General features: G+C 48.0%; 1 protein-coding gene across 3 annotated transcripts in view; it reads right to left on the bottom strand.

The window, feature by feature from the left end:
- LOC143785055 (uncharacterized) overlaps positions 1–17,995 on the bottom strand; it is a 37,317-nt gene that overhangs the window by 5,305 nt on the left and 14,017 nt on the right. For 2 of the 3 annotated variants that reach the window (XM_077273716.1, XM_077273718.1), the window contains 3 exons: positions 14,079–14,340; positions 10,106–10,378; positions 4,067–4,098 (listed from right to left, as the gene is read on the bottom strand). In XM_077273716.1, coding sequence (XP_077129831.1) covers positions 4,067–4,098; positions 10,106–10,378; positions 14,079–14,340 — 567 coding nt within the window. The remainder of the gene's footprint in view (positions 1–4,066; positions 4,099–10,105; positions 10,379–14,078; positions 14,341–17,995) is intronic. The other variant, XM_077273717.1, reaches the window with a different exon arrangement.

Genomic DNA, 17,995 nt, shown 5'->3' with positions numbered 1-17,995 from the left:
GGTATCCACCTTAAAATCGGATGAAGGGTTTAGGAGTTTCAGCTACTTAACATGTGCCACCCTGTTTTTAAAGGGACCAAAAGTAATTGGACAGATTCAATAATTGTAAATAAAATGTTCATTTCTAGTACTTGGTTGAAAACCCTTTGTTGGCAATGACTGCCTGAAGTCTTGAACTCATGGACATCACCAGACGCTGTGTCTCCTCCTTTTTGATGCTCGGCCAGGCATTCACTGCGGTGGTTTTCAGTTGCTGTTTGTTTGTGGGCCTTACTGTCTGAAGTTTAGTCTTTAACAAGTGAAATGCTGCTCAATTGGGTTGAGATCAGGTGACTGACTTGGCCATTCCGGAATATTCCACTTCTTTGATTTAATAAACTCCTGGGTTGCTTTGGCTTTATGTTTTGGGTCATTGTCCATCTGTAGGATGAAACCAATCAGTTTGGCTGCATTTGGCTGGATCTGAGCACACAGTATGGCGGCTCTGAAGACCTCAGAATTCATTCCTGTGTCACATCATCAATAAACACTAGTGACCCAGTGCCACTGGCAGCCATGCATGCCCAAGCCATCATCTAACATTTCAGATTTTTAGCGGGAATTTTTTAACAGCAAAGTGAACATATATCCCTTTAAAACGCAACTTTTAATAATATTAATATAAAATTTAACACCATACAGTGTGTCTCCCAGCAAAAAATATTGCTAAAAATTACCCAAGGTGACCACCTAGCAAATACCCTACAATGAACTAGCTATAACCTGCCTTGCTGTGGAGGTTGGCACCCTAAACACGCTTTTTTGGCGCCCCCACTCACCGTAGACTGTCCCTTTCTGCCCTATCTCACCCTATATACAAAGGTGAGAAAACAATATTTAATAGAACAGAAATGAAAAAAGCAAAATAATTTATTGGTCACACCAACCCATATATAAAAAATAAATATAATGAACTTAGCAAAAATAGGGAGGAGGGTGCAAGGCAGAGCAACATGCAGTCATATATAATTTAAATGTGCATCCAACTGACTGCAAAGTGATAACTCACAATAATAAGTATATTGCCAGGTTTTGCCATATCATAACGGCAATAAATCAGTATCAAAAAACAAACAAAACAAAAGAAAGAGGCACAGGAAAGCACCCATATAATATTATACCATCTAGAGTATCACCAGAGATAGCTTAAAGATTAGATAGTGCCCATAGATGAGGACACACATTCAATAATCCATACAAGATAAACTGTTTCTATGCAATGGTAAAGATGGGGATCACTTATCCTGATAATGTATGCCTCTGTACGCCTCAACGCGTTTCCCCGTGGTACGGTTCATCAGGAGGCCCATCACACGTCAGATACCAGATGCCATGGATAAAAAAAGGCATCATGCCCAAGCCATCACACTGCCTCCGCCATGTTTACAGATGATGTGGTATGCTTTGGATCATGAGCTGTACCACGCCTTCGCCATACTTTTCTCTTTCCATCATTCTGGTAGAGGTTGATCTTGGTTTCATCTGTCCACAGAATGTTCTTCCAGAACTGTGCCGGCTTTTTTAGATGTTTTTAGCCTTTTTATTCTTGATGCTTATGAGTGGCTTGCACCGTGCAGTGAACCCTCTGTAGTTACTGTCATGCAGTCTTCTCTTTATGGTAGATTTGGATATTGATACGCCGACCTCCTGGAGAGTGTTGGTCACTTGGTTGGCTGTTGTGAAGGGGTTTCTCTTCACCATGGAGATTATTCTGCGATCATCCCCCACTGTTGTCTTCTGTGGGCGCCCAGGTCTTTTTGCATTGATGAGTTCACCAATGCTTTCTTTCTTTCTCAGGATGTAACAAACTGTAGATTTTGCCACTCCTAATATTGTAGCAATTTCTCAGATGGGTTTTTTCTGTTTTCGCAGCTTAAGGATGGCTTGTTTCACCTGCATGGAGAGCTCCTTTACCGCATGTTTACTTCACAGCAAAACCTTCCAAATGCAAACACCACACCTCAAATCACCTCCAGGCCTTTTATCTGCTTAATTTAGAATGACATAACGAAGGGATTGCCCACACCTGGCCATGAAATAGCCTTGGAGTCAATTGTCCAATTACTTTTGGTCCCTTTAAAAACAGGGTGGCACATGTTAAGGAGCTGAAACTCCTAAACCCTTCATCCAATTTTATTGTGGATACCCTCAAATGAAAGCTGAAAGTCTGAACTTCAACTGCATCTGAATTGTTTTGTTTAAAATTCATTGTGGTAATGTCTATAACCAAAATTAGAAAAATGTTGTCTCTGTCCAAATATATATGGACCTAACTGTATGTGTGGGCCCAATACAACCATTTCTGCTTGTGAACACTGTTTAAGGGTGGCCGAATAGTAGGTTTATGCAGCACAGCAAGCCTTTGAAGGAGCCTACACCTTGAGGTTCGAGGGATTCCAGAGGCACCAGCAGCTTCAAATATCTGTTTGCTGCTTTGTAATGGCTTTTTAGCAGCTGCTCTCTTACTCCGATGAACTTGCCTGGCAGAAATCTTCCTCATTATGCCTTTATCTGCATGAACTCTGTCTGTGCTCCGATTCAGCCACAAATCTCTTAACAGTATGATGATCACGCTTAAGTTTTCGGGAAATTTCTAATGTTTTGATCCCTTCACCAAGTCATTACACTATTTAACACTTTTCAGCAGCAGAGAGATCCTTTTCCTTTCCCATATTAATTGAAACCTGTGGCCTGCTTAATAATGTGGAACATCATTTTTGAGTAGTTTTCCTTTAATTAGAATCACCTGGAAAACTAATTATTACATGTGTTTAAGATTGATTTCAGTGATACATTGAGCCCTGAGACACAAAACCATCTACGAGTTTATGTGAAAAACAAAACAATTAAATCTTTATGACACTTAAATCCAATTTACATAATAATTTGGAACACAGTGTATATTACTGCTGCCCGTGAGGGGGGCCCAGTACTGCAGACAGTGCGGAGTAGGGAGCCGGTGGTGCAGCACTGTGTGTTGGGGGTGTTTATTGCTGCTTTGTGGGATTTCTTTTTCAGTGATAAGCAGATATTTTTTCTTACACTCTGATTTTTGGCGCTTTTGGTGGGGTGTAGCGCTGTACGGCGTGTGTGCGTCTCTGCTATTTGGAGCCATTCGGTGATCCTATCATACAGTATATACAGTGCAGACATCAAATGTCTAAGATGTAAATATCCCATCTATAAGAAAAAGGTCCACAGAGCCGATAGAACTGAACACTGGGCCTTCATGTGGGTTGTGCATCTCTTTTCTTGTGATGTGACACATTGGGGCGTATAGTGTGTGGGCTGCTGGTGTCTCATCCCAGTCCAGCCCTGCTGGGAGTAATGGAATCAAAAGGGAACAACATGGAAAGAAAAAACATCAAAAGGCTCCAATACTCCAATGGGCTCTGCGAAGACATCTCAACAGAAGGAAAAAAGGCAAGAACAGACACAAATCATGATGGATGCAAAACACAAAGATTTACAGGACCCTGTGGATACCGATAATAGATAGATAGATAGATAGATAGATAAGAGATGATAGATAGATAGATAATAGATAGATAGATAGATAGATAGATAGATAGATAGATAGATAGATAGATAAGAGATGATAGATAGATAGATAGATAGATAGATAGATAGATAGATAGATAGATAGATAGATAGATGATAGATAATAGATAGATAGGTGATAGATAGATAGATAGATAGATAATAGATAGATAGATAATAGATAGATAGATAATAGATAGATAGATAATAGATGATAGATAGATAGATAGATGATAGATAGATAGATAGATAGATAGATAATAGATAGATAAATAGATGATAGATAGATAGATAGATAGATGATAGATAGATAATAGATAGATAAATAGATGATAGATAGATAGATAGATAGATAATAGATAGATAGATAGATAGATAGATAGATAGATAGATAGATATATAGATAGATAATAGATAGATAGATAGATAGATAGATAGATAGATAGATAGATAGATAGATAGATAGATAGATATCAGACGTTCTCACCCCTGGAGTTCTTGAGTCTTTTTCATTATCTGCTGAACACAAAGATAAAACATTACCATTCTATTAATGACATCACACTGCATCATGTAACTCAGTACGTGACCCCCTGATGATGTGCGTAGACCCCAGAGATCCTGTGTCTTTGTTTTCTGCAGGATTCGCACCAAACTACACAGTAACAATCTTCTCCCCCTCATTTGATGTTTGGTGCAGATGTGAAGCCGCGTTATTAATGTGCTTTTCTACAGGACATAAAAGCTTCGATTCTGCATTTAATAAAGTTTCTGCAGTTTTTTACCTGCGGTTTTTTAGGCTTCACATAGAAGACAAGAGAGAGAACAACAACATCTTTAGACCACAGGGGGCGCAGGTCAGTGGCGACTTTGCACCACAGGGGGCGCCGTTCTCATGAAATCACATCCACTTTGTTTGGACAGTTAAACAGTAGAATTTCTGAGCATAAATATTGCAGCATTTGCCCCACATGTGAACACGGTCTAAGTGGATATGATTTCATGAGAACTCCGCGCTCGCTCAGTCTGAAGACGCTGCTGAACTCTGCCGTTTTTGTGCGTTTTTTCTTTAGAGGCTTTTATATGGAGCTTGAAAATAACGCATGTAGAAAAAGAAAGCTCAGTTTCATTTTTAGACGCAGAATCAAAGCTTTTCTGTAGGATTAAAACATTTAAAATGCATCAAACAGGGGGGGGACAGGGTGTAAAAGGAAAGGAGCAAACACAGTAATCAGAGATTGGTATTGTGGCGTCTGGTGCAGACAGAAAAAAGTGCAGAAAAATGCAGCCTTCATGGTCTTCACACGGCCTCAGCGTTACTATTTTATAACATTTTTATGGGTTTCGGGGAGAGAAAAAAAAAAACAATCACGCCATTTTTGTGTAATGCGCATCGTTACAATTACAGGGACATAAATATTTCTGCTCTTTGCTGATTTGTGATTTTTATTATCATTTTAAAAAAGCGCAGTAAAAATATCATTCTTGTAATTGGTTTTCATTATTTTTTATTAATTTTTTATTAAGAAAAAAATCTACGTTTTTCTTCACATTTAGAATACAGGGACATAGAAATACACTTGTATGTAACTACATTGCCATGTGAAAGTATTTGGCCCCCTGGAACTTTCCAGCCTTTTCCCACATATCCTGCTTCAAACATAAAGATACAAATGTAAATTTTTGGTGCAGAATCAACAACAAGTGGAACACAATTGTGAAGTTGAACGAAATTTATTGGTTATTTTCAATTTTTGTGGAAATTCAAAAACTGAACAGTGGGGCGTGCAATATTATTCGGCCCCTTTACTTTCAGTGCAGACGTTCATTGTGGATCTCTGAATGATCCAGTGTTGTCCTAAATGCCTAATGATGATAAATAGAATCCACCGGTGTGTGATCAAGTCTCCATATAAATGCAGCTCTATGTATGTAGCTCTATGTATCAATATAATCTGTTTGCAATGATACAGGTCATGGGTTCAATTCCCAGGGAGATCAGATCACAAGGATTAATTATATAATTGAGAAATAGAATAGATGTGGCACTCACCCAGAATCTGCAGAAATTCAACGTCCTTTATTCAACTCAGCAGCAATATGGACATAACGTGGAGAGGCGGCTGGCGTGCGGAGGGGTGCGGAGAGTGAGGAGAGGACGATGGCCGTTTCGCGCTAGTGTGCTTCCACGGGTCCAGCCGCCTCTCCACGTTATGTCCATATTGCTGCTAAGTTGAATAAAGGACATTGAATTTCAGCAGATTCTGGGTGAGTGCCACATCTGTTCTATTTCTCGGATATTTTGCTATGATCTTTAGTTGAGCACCTCCCAGGTGTCGCTGGTTATACACGTGCTATAAGAGCCCTAAAAAGAATCCTATGTTCATTATTGGGCGAGTTATCGCAGCATTGCCTGGTGCCGTTCTTTCTGGGACTTTTTCTGTGTGATTCTTTAATTATATAATTAGTATAAGTGTGTGCAGAGCAGAGATACAGCCCCACCCCTGAGGAGGAGGAACCAAACCCCCGAATCAGGACAGTCCCGCTGATTTTTGGATGATTGGACGTTATGAGTTTTAGTCCTCAGTAAAAGTCTTCTACCGTTTTGTGTACACAGCTCCTGTGTCGCCCAGGTGCCAGTTCACATTCTGCAGTCGTGTGTTACTTCTCCCTTCTTATCTCTGATAACCCACAGAAGAGGAGGCAGAACATGTAACACATGACGGCAGGATCAGACCTCTAGTTTGTGTGTCACCATGGAGACGCATTGGTTAAAATAAGAGCGGTAGACACAAAACGGAATTAGAATTATTTGAAATATGTCTCATTTACTGTAATATACATAAAGCAAAGACACTAAGCCCAGCCTGTGAGGACACCCGAGTGCGGGGGACAGCGGCCATAACACTGAGCCTGGCCTGTGAGATACAGCCGAGGACAGGGGGTGACATCGGGGAGTGGGGGACAGCGGCCGTAACACTGAGCCCGGCCTGTGAGATACAGCTGAGGACAGGGGGTGACACCGGGGGACAGCGGCCGTAACACTGAGCCCGGCCTGTGAGATACAGCAGAGGACAGGGGGTGACACTGGGGGACAGCGGCCGTTACACTGAGCCCGGCCTGTGAGATACAGCCGAGGACAGGGGGTGACACTGGGGGACAGCGGCCGTAACACTGAGCCCGGCCTGTGAGATACAGCCGAGGACAGGGGGTGACACTGGGGGACAGCGGCCGTAACACTGAGCCCGGCCTGTGAGATACAGCCGAGGACAGGGGGTGACACTGGGGGACAGCGGCCGTAACACTGAGCCCGGCCTGTGAGATACAGCAGAGGATAGGGGGTGACACCGGAGAGACAGCGGCTGTGACACTGAGCCCGGCCTGTGAGATACAGCCGAGGACAGGGGGTGACATCGGGGAGTGGGGGACAGCGGCCGTGACACTGAGCCCGGCCTGTGAGGTACAGCCGAGGACAGGGGGTGACATCGGGGAGTGGGGGACAGCGGCCATAACACTGAGCCCGGCCTGTGAGATACAGCCGAGGACAGGGGGTTACACCGGAGAGACAGCGGCTGTGACACTGAGCCCGGCCTGTGAGATACAGCCGAGGATAGGGGGTGACATCGGGGAGTGGGGGACAGCGGCCATAACACTGAGCCCGGCCTGTGAGATACAGCTGAGGACAGGGGGTGACACCGGAGAGACAGCGGCTGTGACACTGAGCCCGGCCTGTGAGATACAGCTGAGGATAGGGGGTGACATCGGGGAGTGGGGGACAGCGGCCATAACACTGAGCCCGGCCTGTGAGATACAGCTGAGGACAGGGGGTGACACCGGGGGACAGCGGCCGTAACACTGAGCCCGGCCTGTGAGATACAGCAGAGGACAGGGGGTGACACCGGAGAGACAGCGGCTGTGACACTGAGCCCAGCCTGTGAGATACAGCCGAGGATAGGGGGTGACATCGGGGAGTGGGGGACAGCGGCCATAACACTGAGCCCGGCCTGTGAGATACAGCTGAGGACAGGGGGTGACACCGGAGAGACAGCGGCTGTGACACTGAGCCCGGCCTGTGAGATACAGCTGAGGATAGGGGGTGACATCGGGGAGTGGGGGACAGCGGCCATAACACTGAGCCCGGCCTGTGAGATACAGCTGAGGACAGGGGGTGACACCGGGGGACAGCGGCCGTAACACTGAGCCCGGCCTGTGAGATACAGCAGAGGACAGGGGGTGACACCGGAGAGACAGCGGCTGTGACACTGAGCCCAGCCTGTGAGATACAGCCGAGGACAGGGGGTGACATCGGGGAGTGGGGGACAGCGGCCGTGACACTGAGCCCGGCCTGTGAGATACAGCCGAGGACAGGGGGTGACATCGGGGAGTGGGGGACAGCGGCCGTGACACTGAGCCCGGCCTGTGAGGTACAGCCGAGGACAGGGGGTGACACAGGGGAGTGGGGGACAGCGGCCGTGACACTGAGCCCGGCCTGTGAGGTACAGCCGAGGACAGGGGGTGACATCGGGGAGTGGGGGACAGCGGCCATAACACTGAGCCCGGCCTGTGAGATACAGCCGAGGACAGGGGGTTACACCGGAGAGACAGCGGCTGTGACACTGAGCCCGGCCTGTGAGATACAGCCGAGGATAGGGGGTGACATCGGGGAGTGGGGGACAGCGGCCATAACACTGAGCCCGGCCTGTGAGATACAGCTGAGGACAGGGGGTGACACCGGAGAGACAGCGGCTGTGACACTGAGCCCGGCCTGTGAGATACAGCTGAGGATAGGGGGTGACATCGGGGAGTGGGGGACAGCAGCCATAACACTGAGCCCGGCCTGTGAGATACAGCCGAGGACAGGGGGTGACACCGGGGGACAGCGGGCGTAACACTGAGCCCGGCCTGTGAGATACAGCCGAGGACAGGGGGTGACACTGGGGGACAGTGGCCGTAACACTGAGCCCAGCCTGTGAGATACAGCCGAGGACAGGGGGTGACACCGGGGAGTGGGGGACAGCGGCCGTAACACTGAGCCCGGCCTGTGAGATACAGCCGAGGACAGGGGGTGACACCGGGGGACAGCGGGCGTAACACTGAGCCCGGCCTGTGAGATACAGCCGAGGACAGGGGGTGACACTGGGGGACAGTGGCCGTAACACTGAGCCCGGCCTGTGAGATACAGCCGAGGACAGGGGGTGACACCGGGGAGTGGGGGACAGCGGCCGTAACACTGAGCCCGGCCTGTGAGATACAGCCGAGGACAGGGGGTGACACCGGGGGACAGCGGCCGTAACACTGAGCCCGGCCTGTGAGATACAGCCGAGGACAGGGGGTGACACTGGGGGACAGCGGCCGTAACACTGAGCCCGGCCTGTGAGATACAGCCGAGGACAGGGGGTGACACCGGGGGACAGCGGGCGTAACACTGAGCCCGGCCTGTGAGATACAGCTGAGGACAGGGGGTGACACCGGGGGACAGCGGCCGTAACACTGAGCCCGGCCTGTGAGATACAGCCGAGGACAGGGGGTGACACCGGAGAGACGGCGGCTGTGACACTGAGCCCAGCCTGTGAGATACAGCAGAGGACAGGGGGTGACACCGGAGAGACAGCGGCTGTGACACTGAACCCGGCCTGTGAGATACAGCCGAGGATAGGTGGTGACATCGGGGAGTGGGGGACAGCGGCCATAACACTGAGCCCGGCCTGTGAGATACAGCCGAGGACAGGGGTGACACCGGGGGACAGCGGCCGTAACACTGAGCCCGGCCTGTGAGGTACAGCCGAGGACAGGGGGTGACACAGGGGAGTGGGGGACAGCGGCCGTGACACTGAGCCCGGGCTGTGAGGTACAGCCGAGGACAAGGGGTGACACCGGGGAGTGGGGGACAGCGGCCGTGACACTGAGCCCGGCCTGTGAGATACAGCCGAGGACAGGGGGTGACACAGGGGAGAGGGGGACAGCGGCCGTGACACTGAGCCCGGCCTGTGAGGTACAGCCGAGGACAGGGGGTGACACCCGAGTGTGGGGGACAGCGGCCGTGACACTGAGCCCGGGCTGTGAGGTACAGCCGAGGACAAGGGGTGACACCGGGGAGTGGGGGACAGCGGCCGTGACACTGAGCCCGGCCTGTGAGGTACAGCCGAGGACAGGGGGTGACACCGGGGAGTGGGGGACAGCGGCTGTTACACTGAGCCCGGCCTGTGAGATACAGCCGAGGACAGGGGGTCACACCGGGGAGTGGGGGACAGCGACCATGACACTGAGCCCAGCCTGTGAGATACAGCCGAGGACAGGGGGTGACACCCGGGTGTGGGGGACAGCGACCATGACTCTGAGCCCGGCCTGTGAGATACAGCCGAGGACAGGGTGTGACACCGGTGAGTGGGGGACAGCGACCGTGACACTGAGCCTGACCTGTGAGATACAGCCAAGTGACAGGGGGTGACACCCGGGTGTGGGGGACAGCGACCATTACACTGAGCCCGGGCTGTGAGATACAGCTGAGGACAGGGGGTGACATTACCTGTAGGTGGGCGGGTGGCATCAGCTGTGTCACAGCTCTTGTGCACGGTCGCTCTCGTCTTAATCGATTCTTTGAATTTTCTCCATTTCTCCTCGGCCGTCGCTTCTGCTGAGATGTAATCCTGATACTCCGGCCGCTGCTCCTCCCGCCTGAACAGGAACAGCGGCCACAAATCCTTGTACTCGGACTTCTTATACTTGTCTTCAAGATCTTTCTCTGAACTCTCATCATCCAGATCGTGAACTACTACAACCACTGTCAGATTTTTCTGTCCTGCAAGTAATAAAATCATCTACAGTGACCGTATACAGTGTAATCTAGAGTATAATCTATGGTATAATCTATGGAATAATCTGTGACATAATCTAGAATATAGTTGTAATCTACAATATAATCTGTGGTTTAACCTATAGGAAACAAAGTATAATCTAAGGCAAAATAACTGATAAAGTAAACAGTATATCCCACATTATATTTTATGGCATAATCTATGGTATAATCAACAGTATATTCACATTATTATCTGCAGTATCATGTCTGTTATAATCTATGATATAAGATACAGCACAATCTGTGGTATAATCTACATTATAATCTACAGTATAATCTACTGATAATAGTCAAGACACTAGAGCATAATCTATGTGATCGCATCAGGGGTCTAATCTCTCATCAAAGTGGTGACTCTGGGTCAGTTTGATAATACCACATTAATTGATGAGGGGCACTCAATGGACCGACCGAACAAACTGGGTCCTGTGCGCCATGGACTTTATTAAATTTGGCATCTACCTCCATTGTCGTGCCACATGGCATGTGGAAAATGGAGGAGCTGTATTGTTGTGGGCAGAGCCTGAGAAGGGGCACGAAAACTGTGCCCGCCCACTGCAGAAACTTCAATGGAGAAAGAACTTGTCCATCAGTGAGACATTTCCGCCCCCTGATACGGCTGGCGGGAAAGAAAAGAAAGAGGTACCGCCCACGGAAGAGAGCAAAAGAGAAGCGGAAAAGCGTGGAACCAGCATAGCAGAACGCTACCCGGTGGACGCGATGGCGGACGGTAGACGGAAGTCTCAGGAGGGTACAGAGAGAGGAGTAGATCCCTCCGACCAGCAAGATAAAGCCCCGGACCAGCTGCCAGCGGTGGATCCGGAGCTTCTCGGCGTTGAGATGGAGGAGCTGACGCGCCAACTTCTGCGGTCGCAGCTGGCTGTGGTGACCCCATGGAAGGAGGCCCTGCTGAAAAGGGTGATTGCACCAAAGAAAACCCTGCAGCCAGCGTCCTCAACCCCAGCGGAGGCGGAGGAGGAGACCGGCACCAGAGGAGCAGGTATGAACGTTGCCCTGGTGGCGGAGGAGAACCTGGTGGGATCTTTAAGGTCCCCACCGACCTGAGAACCCGGCCAGGTAGTGATGAATGTAACCTGAGACCGGATGGCAGACCTGGGGGGTGCTCTGATAGATCCGCTGGTACCCAAACCCTTGGCCCTGGGGGTGCGCAGTGAAGGGGAGGCACCCAGAGACAGACTTAATGGAGTTCCCGGAGGAGGCCCAAGCAGGGGCCAACCATGTGGAGGACTACTGTATGCAGCAGGTGCTTAAGCTAGAGGCGGAGGGGTGAGAGCGCAGGGCCCAGTGGGAGGCCATGGAGGGGCTCAACATGCAGGCCAAAAGCACGGACCCACAAAGTAAGACCTGCTAATCGCAGTACGCTGAGGCAGGGTACTGTGGTCTCTTTCAATTTGAACAAAGGCTGGGGATTCATCAGGGAGTCTGGAGAGTCCTCAAAACTTTTTGAAAATCACCGGGATGTGGAGTCGCATCTCTTAAAGTGACACTTATTGGGTTTACCTCACACGGTCCGTGTGGGTAGAGCCTCATCTGTTTATCTTAGGACTAAGAACAAAAACTGTCTGTCATGGCCGAAGAATGGTCCAACAATTTATCCGGTCATGCCTTGTAGCTATGCCCAAGCCCACGATGGGGGTTTGAGATGTGCTCCCCGTGTTACAGTTAGTGAGAAGGACACCCCGGCGCGGGATCTCACAACCTGTTGCACTTAAATGGAAGTGTTATTTAAAATAATGTTATCCCAAATAGAAATTAATGGGGGCACCACGGTCGGCGGGACTCAAACCAAGGCCTGAACAAGTGCCAAAATGTATATAAAGAGAGAAAAGGTAGGCCTTATAGATGGGAGTCACCACCAAATCAATATAAAAAAACAGCTTTATTTAACACATATTGAAAAGACAGAACATACTAAAAACATTTAAAACAACAGAGGGATATGGAATACCCCCATTATGTCCAAGTGCCCAAAATGAGGCAAAAGCACCGCACCAACCCTAACGGAGTATAATACACATGCCCAATGGTTAGATATGATCTAAATAACAGCGTGGTAACACAGCATGAAAAGCCCTACCAGCCCCATACAAACATTCATGTGAAAAAGCAAAGTAATACCCCAGGGGCAGACATGGCTGAACAAGCACCATAAGGTAAGTGTGCCGTAATTGCCACAAATAGAGCAATTAAATAGAAGACAGGAAACCAGCTATGCCGGCAGTTGAGGCAATGCAGTACAGGGGAATATGGATATGTAAACCTATACCCACCACACATGAAACCGGCCACCTAAAGTTAATGAGCCAAGAGTGGAGTACACAAGTAGCCACAGACCATGGGTATCGATATCAGGCAAAGTCAGGCGAAGTCAAAAGGGCATGTGTACCCTGTAAAAGGGAAGAGTGCGGGCAGCAGGCACCCAACGCGTGTCGCCACGCTCTGGTGGCTTCGTCAGGGGTGATGCCTGCATGTCCTGCCTCTTACTTAAATATAAAATAATCGGTAACTTACCGAGCGCAGCTGTGTGGCTGCTGGGAGCGCCGCATGGAATGTGTGCAATGGAGTTTGCACCCGCCGGGGCCGGCGTGTAAGCACTGCGCATGCGCCGGCATCACAGAGCGGAAGTGTATAATCCGCTCTCAGTTGCCAAGACAGCACGCGCACTGCAATGAAGGCGCATGCGCAGAAAGTCACACAACAATGAAGTGAGCACAAACGGGTATACAGTGTGAATCCATCGGCATGAACGTTGCCTGCAGGCACCCAAATGCAAAATATCAAGTACCGTAACTGAAAAGGAGAAAGTAGTATAGGAGACATATGCAAAAAACCATGAAAATGAAAAAAGGAAATATGTAAGATACAAACACAATCCTATAAGCACAGATATAAGGAATAATGAACACCAAAGTACAGGTACGATTTTAAGGCAAGCGATATCCAGAAACTGGCAAAATGCCAGAGGATAACCTGGACCTGTGATGCCTCTCCATTCTTTTCTTGCATCACTTGCTCAGCACCACTACCACCCATCAGAATTTCTCTACTGACTCCTTTAACTGTCCTGGGGCCCCGCTGCACCTGTGGGGAGCAGAACCATCCCAGCTGCATTACCATCGGCCTCAGTGGACTCCTTAGCAGCGTCGGCCATCTACAGCTGAACACCACAGGTGGCATCACGAACAATTCCCCCCTTTTCCTATAAACTTTATTCCCATTTTTCATTATCTATAACATCCCTTTTATTGTGCGCCCAGGGCCACAGACTGGGTCACTGCTGCTGTGAACACCCCTTTAAGAACCGTCTGACCCGGCTCCGAGTGCCCCATGGCCCTAGCGGGCATCGCACCATCTTCCTACAAATCGTTCATCCATTGTCGCTATGTCCTCTGCCCCATGGAGAAGAACGGGGGGACCCGGCTGATGCCATAATGGCCTATATGTCCGTGCTACGACTTATGGGAGAATCCTGCCTACAGGTCAGTGATAGTGCGGGACACACAGAAGTCCGGAGACGTAGAGGAGCTACTGACACCATAATACGGCTTGTAGCCTGCGGCTATCACTGTGATGCCGGGACCCTTTTCTGGGTCTGGGGGCAGTTATGGGGCACACTCTTTACCTTTCAGGTTCTTGATATATTGTTGATCTGAATTCTTCTTCTCGGTAATAATCTTCTGGAAGGTTTCCTTGGTGAAGAGCAGGATGCACGTGAGGCTGGTCTCCTCTTTGGGTTTCTTAATCTCTGATATGTGGCAGAATGTAAAATCCAGCATCTCATTGTCTCTCAGCAGCGTCTCCAGCCATCGTGCCTCCTTCTGGGAGGGGTCTTGGTTTAGGTTCTCGTTCACACTTCCTCTCTTTTGATCTTGTTTCTTACTTTCCTAATGGAGAAATAAAATCTAAGATCGGACAAACAGAACCCACCATGGAAAAGCTGTAGACACATTTACCTCACTGAGGAAAGCAGACCCCTCCGGACCCCACATGTCCTATAATCAGTAAGTGCTTGTTGGTCAGTAGAAGAAATATTGGCATTGCCATATAATCTTCTATGTCGTGTCTCCCCGTCATGTCATGAAATCCTGAGACACAACCTCATGATGGGTTCTGGGGCCAATGCTCCTCTGAGGGTCTACAGTTACTTTTCTAAGGCTTAAGTGAGAGGGCGATCTGTGAAGATCTCGTTACCCCGACTCATCTCTCACCGGATGGATCCAGAGAGGTTTGTAAATAAACATTTATAGAATTGCCAGAGATTCATTTCAAAATCAACTTTACTGAATTTATAAGATGGGTAAAACTGAACCTTTCAGTACTTGGGAAGATACGGCCGGACCCCTGCCACTGTGGAGCACGTTTACCACATGGACCACAGCATTTCACAGCTGAAATCTCAGGTGATTGATCAAGTGCCATAGCTGCGCTGAGAGGGAGGGTGGCATCTATCCTTGAGAAGAAGGGAGGTCTACTGGATCCATGACCTTCAATCGTGGAACCAGAAGGTCCAAATAGGGAGCCTGAAATTCAGCTTCATTTCATTTCTGTTCTTTTGATCCCTGCCTGACCATAGAGATCCTATAGCTTTACTCCCACATTAGGCGGCTTTATTGGGCTAATGATTTATGTATTTCCCCCTCATTATATTGCCGCACTGTGGGGTTTATAATTTAGATGACTTATTACATCACTTACTGCATCCTTCCCGACTGCTGAATCTTATATTACTCCACATCCATTACACTCGTCGTGATACGGATGTGTCACACTCATCCATGTCATGCACACAGGTGGCGCACATGGTTAGTGGACCCACTAGACCACGATCGGGCTTACCCGGAAAGGGGCATAGCTAAGCAGCTACCTGGTGTTCACTGGAGCTCCTGATGGTGGAGTCAGACTAGGCTGCCAGGTACCATCCCTGGGCAGATCCTGGTACTGCAGCTACTGACCCCAGGGTCCGTTCAGACTACACAAGGTTTGGATCCTCGGGCAGAACAGATACTGATACAGAGTCACAGATACGGCACTGGCTACACATGGACCAGGGGAACATATTCAGTCACTGGTCACAAACGTACCAGGAATTTGGTTCAGTACCTGGCCGCACAAGAACCAGGGGTTCAGATTCAGGACCTGGCCTTACAAGTACCACGGGTTCAGTTTCAGGACCTGGCCGCACAAGGACCAGGGGTTCAAGTTCAGGACCTGGTCACACAAGAACCAGGGGTTCAGGTTCAGGACCTGGCCTCAGAAGGACCAGGGGTTCAGGTTCAGGACCTGGTCACACATGGACCAGGGGTTCAGGTACAGGACCTGGCCTCACAAGGACCAGGGGTTCAGGTTGAGGACCTGGTCACACAAGGGCCAGGGGTTCAGGTTCAGGACTTGGTTGCATAGGGGGCTGGGGGCATTTTTCCAAGTGCAAACGTGGACCCTTTAAAAACATGGGAGCATGCGCTCACGCAAGGTGCATCGTGGGGAAGTCTTGCGGTGTTGGCCTAATGCATATTGATCTGTATGTATTGCAAAAACTATTGTTTGTTTAATATGATGTGATTTTTATGTCTGCATGCATATTGTTCACATGTCAACAAAGTTTTTTTTAAAAAAAAAAGGGAGTCCTCATTTACAGACAGGATGTTCCTCCTCCCCTTCCCTGTGAGCACATTCTAGTGTGTGCAGCTGAAGCAGAAGGTCACAGCAGATCTCTCTCTCTCTCTCAGAAACCAGATTGATCCTGTTCTCATGTTGTATGCTGAATGTTCTTAATTCTTAATAAATGAACATTCTCTGTTGCTCATTGTGGACATCACGCTGATTAACCCACTGCTAACAGGTTATGGGCCCAGGAGTCAAGGCAATCCCAAACCTCCAGAGCACAGAGATAGAAAGACAACAGCAAACTGAGAAGAAGTAAAATGGCCGCCAGCAGCAACTCAACAAAGTTTACAGTGCCAAGCCTGAATAACCAGAACTACCAATCCTGGAAATTCAAGGTGAAGATGCTGCTGATAAGAGAAGGTACGTGGAAATACACTCAGGACCCTAAGCCTGACCCAGTACCACAGGAATGGCTAGAAATGGATCAGAAAGCACAGAGCACCATATCACTCAGTATAGAGGATGATCAGATTGTGCATGTGTGCAAGTGTGAATCTGCAAAGGAAATGTGGGAGCAGCTGCAGAAAGTATGAGATGAAAGTATGAGAGAATAAATTAAAGTAATAAACTCTATCTAATGAGAAAGCTGTACCAGTCTAAGCTGCACCTTGACCAGGACATGCAGGACTACATTAGAAATACTCTAGAGACTGTAGAGCGCCTGCGGGGCATTGGGGAAGATATGAAGGACTTCCATGTAGCAGCACTATTACTTAGTGGTCTCCCAGAAAGCTATGACACGCTTGTAACTGCACTAGATGCACGCCCAGATGATGAGCTGACATTGGAGTACGTCAGAGGAAAGCTTGTAGATGAATTTAAGAGAAAGGCAGAAAACGTGAGCAGCAAGCTATGTAACAAGGAAACTGCTTTACAGACACATGATGTGCCCACCAGCAGAAACCACCCTAAAGAGACACGTGAATGTTTTGTATGCAAGAAGCCAGGTCATTTAAAGGCTGAATGCAGAGTCTGGAAAGCTAAAATGAATCAGCTGAAAAAGCAAAACAGTCAACAGAGAGTTAAGAGTGCTGTATCTGAAAGCAATGATTCGGCAAATACTGAAGCTGCATTCACATCAGTCAATGCATTTAAATCAAAGCATGCGTGGTGTATAGATTCTGGTGCAACCAGTCACATGACCAATGACAGAGACTTCTTTACTAAACTTAATCAAAGTAAGTCAGAGAAAGTGATAATGGCGAACGGTCAGTCCATGAACTCAGAAGGCATAGGAGACGGTTATATTGATTGTAAAAGATGTACTATATGTGCCTAGTCTTGAAAGTAATCTGTTATCTGTGAAAAAGCTCACAAAACAGGGTAATGAAGTTACATTTAAGGAAGATAGCTGCATCATCTCAAAAGAGGGTCACACATTAGCAAAAGGAAAAATCAGAGATGAACTGCATCAGTTGAAATGTAAAGAGTGTGTATGCACAGCTAAGCAAGAACTGCACAAGAACTGTATTCATGTATGGCACAGACGACTTGCGCATAGAGACCCAGAAGCAATAAGAAAGTTATTTAAAGAACAATTAGCTGACAATATTACAATTGATTCATGTAATCAGACAATGAGGTGTTCCAGCTGTATCAAAGGGAAAATGTCCAGAAAGGCCTTTCCTAAGAAATGTACTACAAGAACAGAACAACCACTAGATTTAGTACACACGGATATCTGTGGTCCAATGCGTACTCAGACCCCTGGAAAGAAGAGATATTTTCTTACATTTATTGATGACAATTCAAGATATACAGTCGTCTATTTACTTCACAGCAAAAATGAAGTTCCAGAGAAACTTGGAATATATCTAGCTGAAGTACACAACAAGTTTGGAAGAATGCCAAAAACTTTACGTGCAGATAATGGGA

Source organism: Ranitomeya variabilis, chromosome 7, assembly GCF_051348905.1.
Source record: "Ranitomeya variabilis isolate aRanVar5 chromosome 7, aRanVar5.hap1, whole genome shotgun sequence".
In the NCBI taxonomy this organism is placed as follows: Eukaryota; Metazoa; Chordata; class Amphibia; order Anura; family Dendrobatidae; genus Ranitomeya; species Ranitomeya variabilis.
Note: the sequence above shows the minus strand (reverse complement) of the source record. Positions and strands in the feature narration are given on the sequence as shown.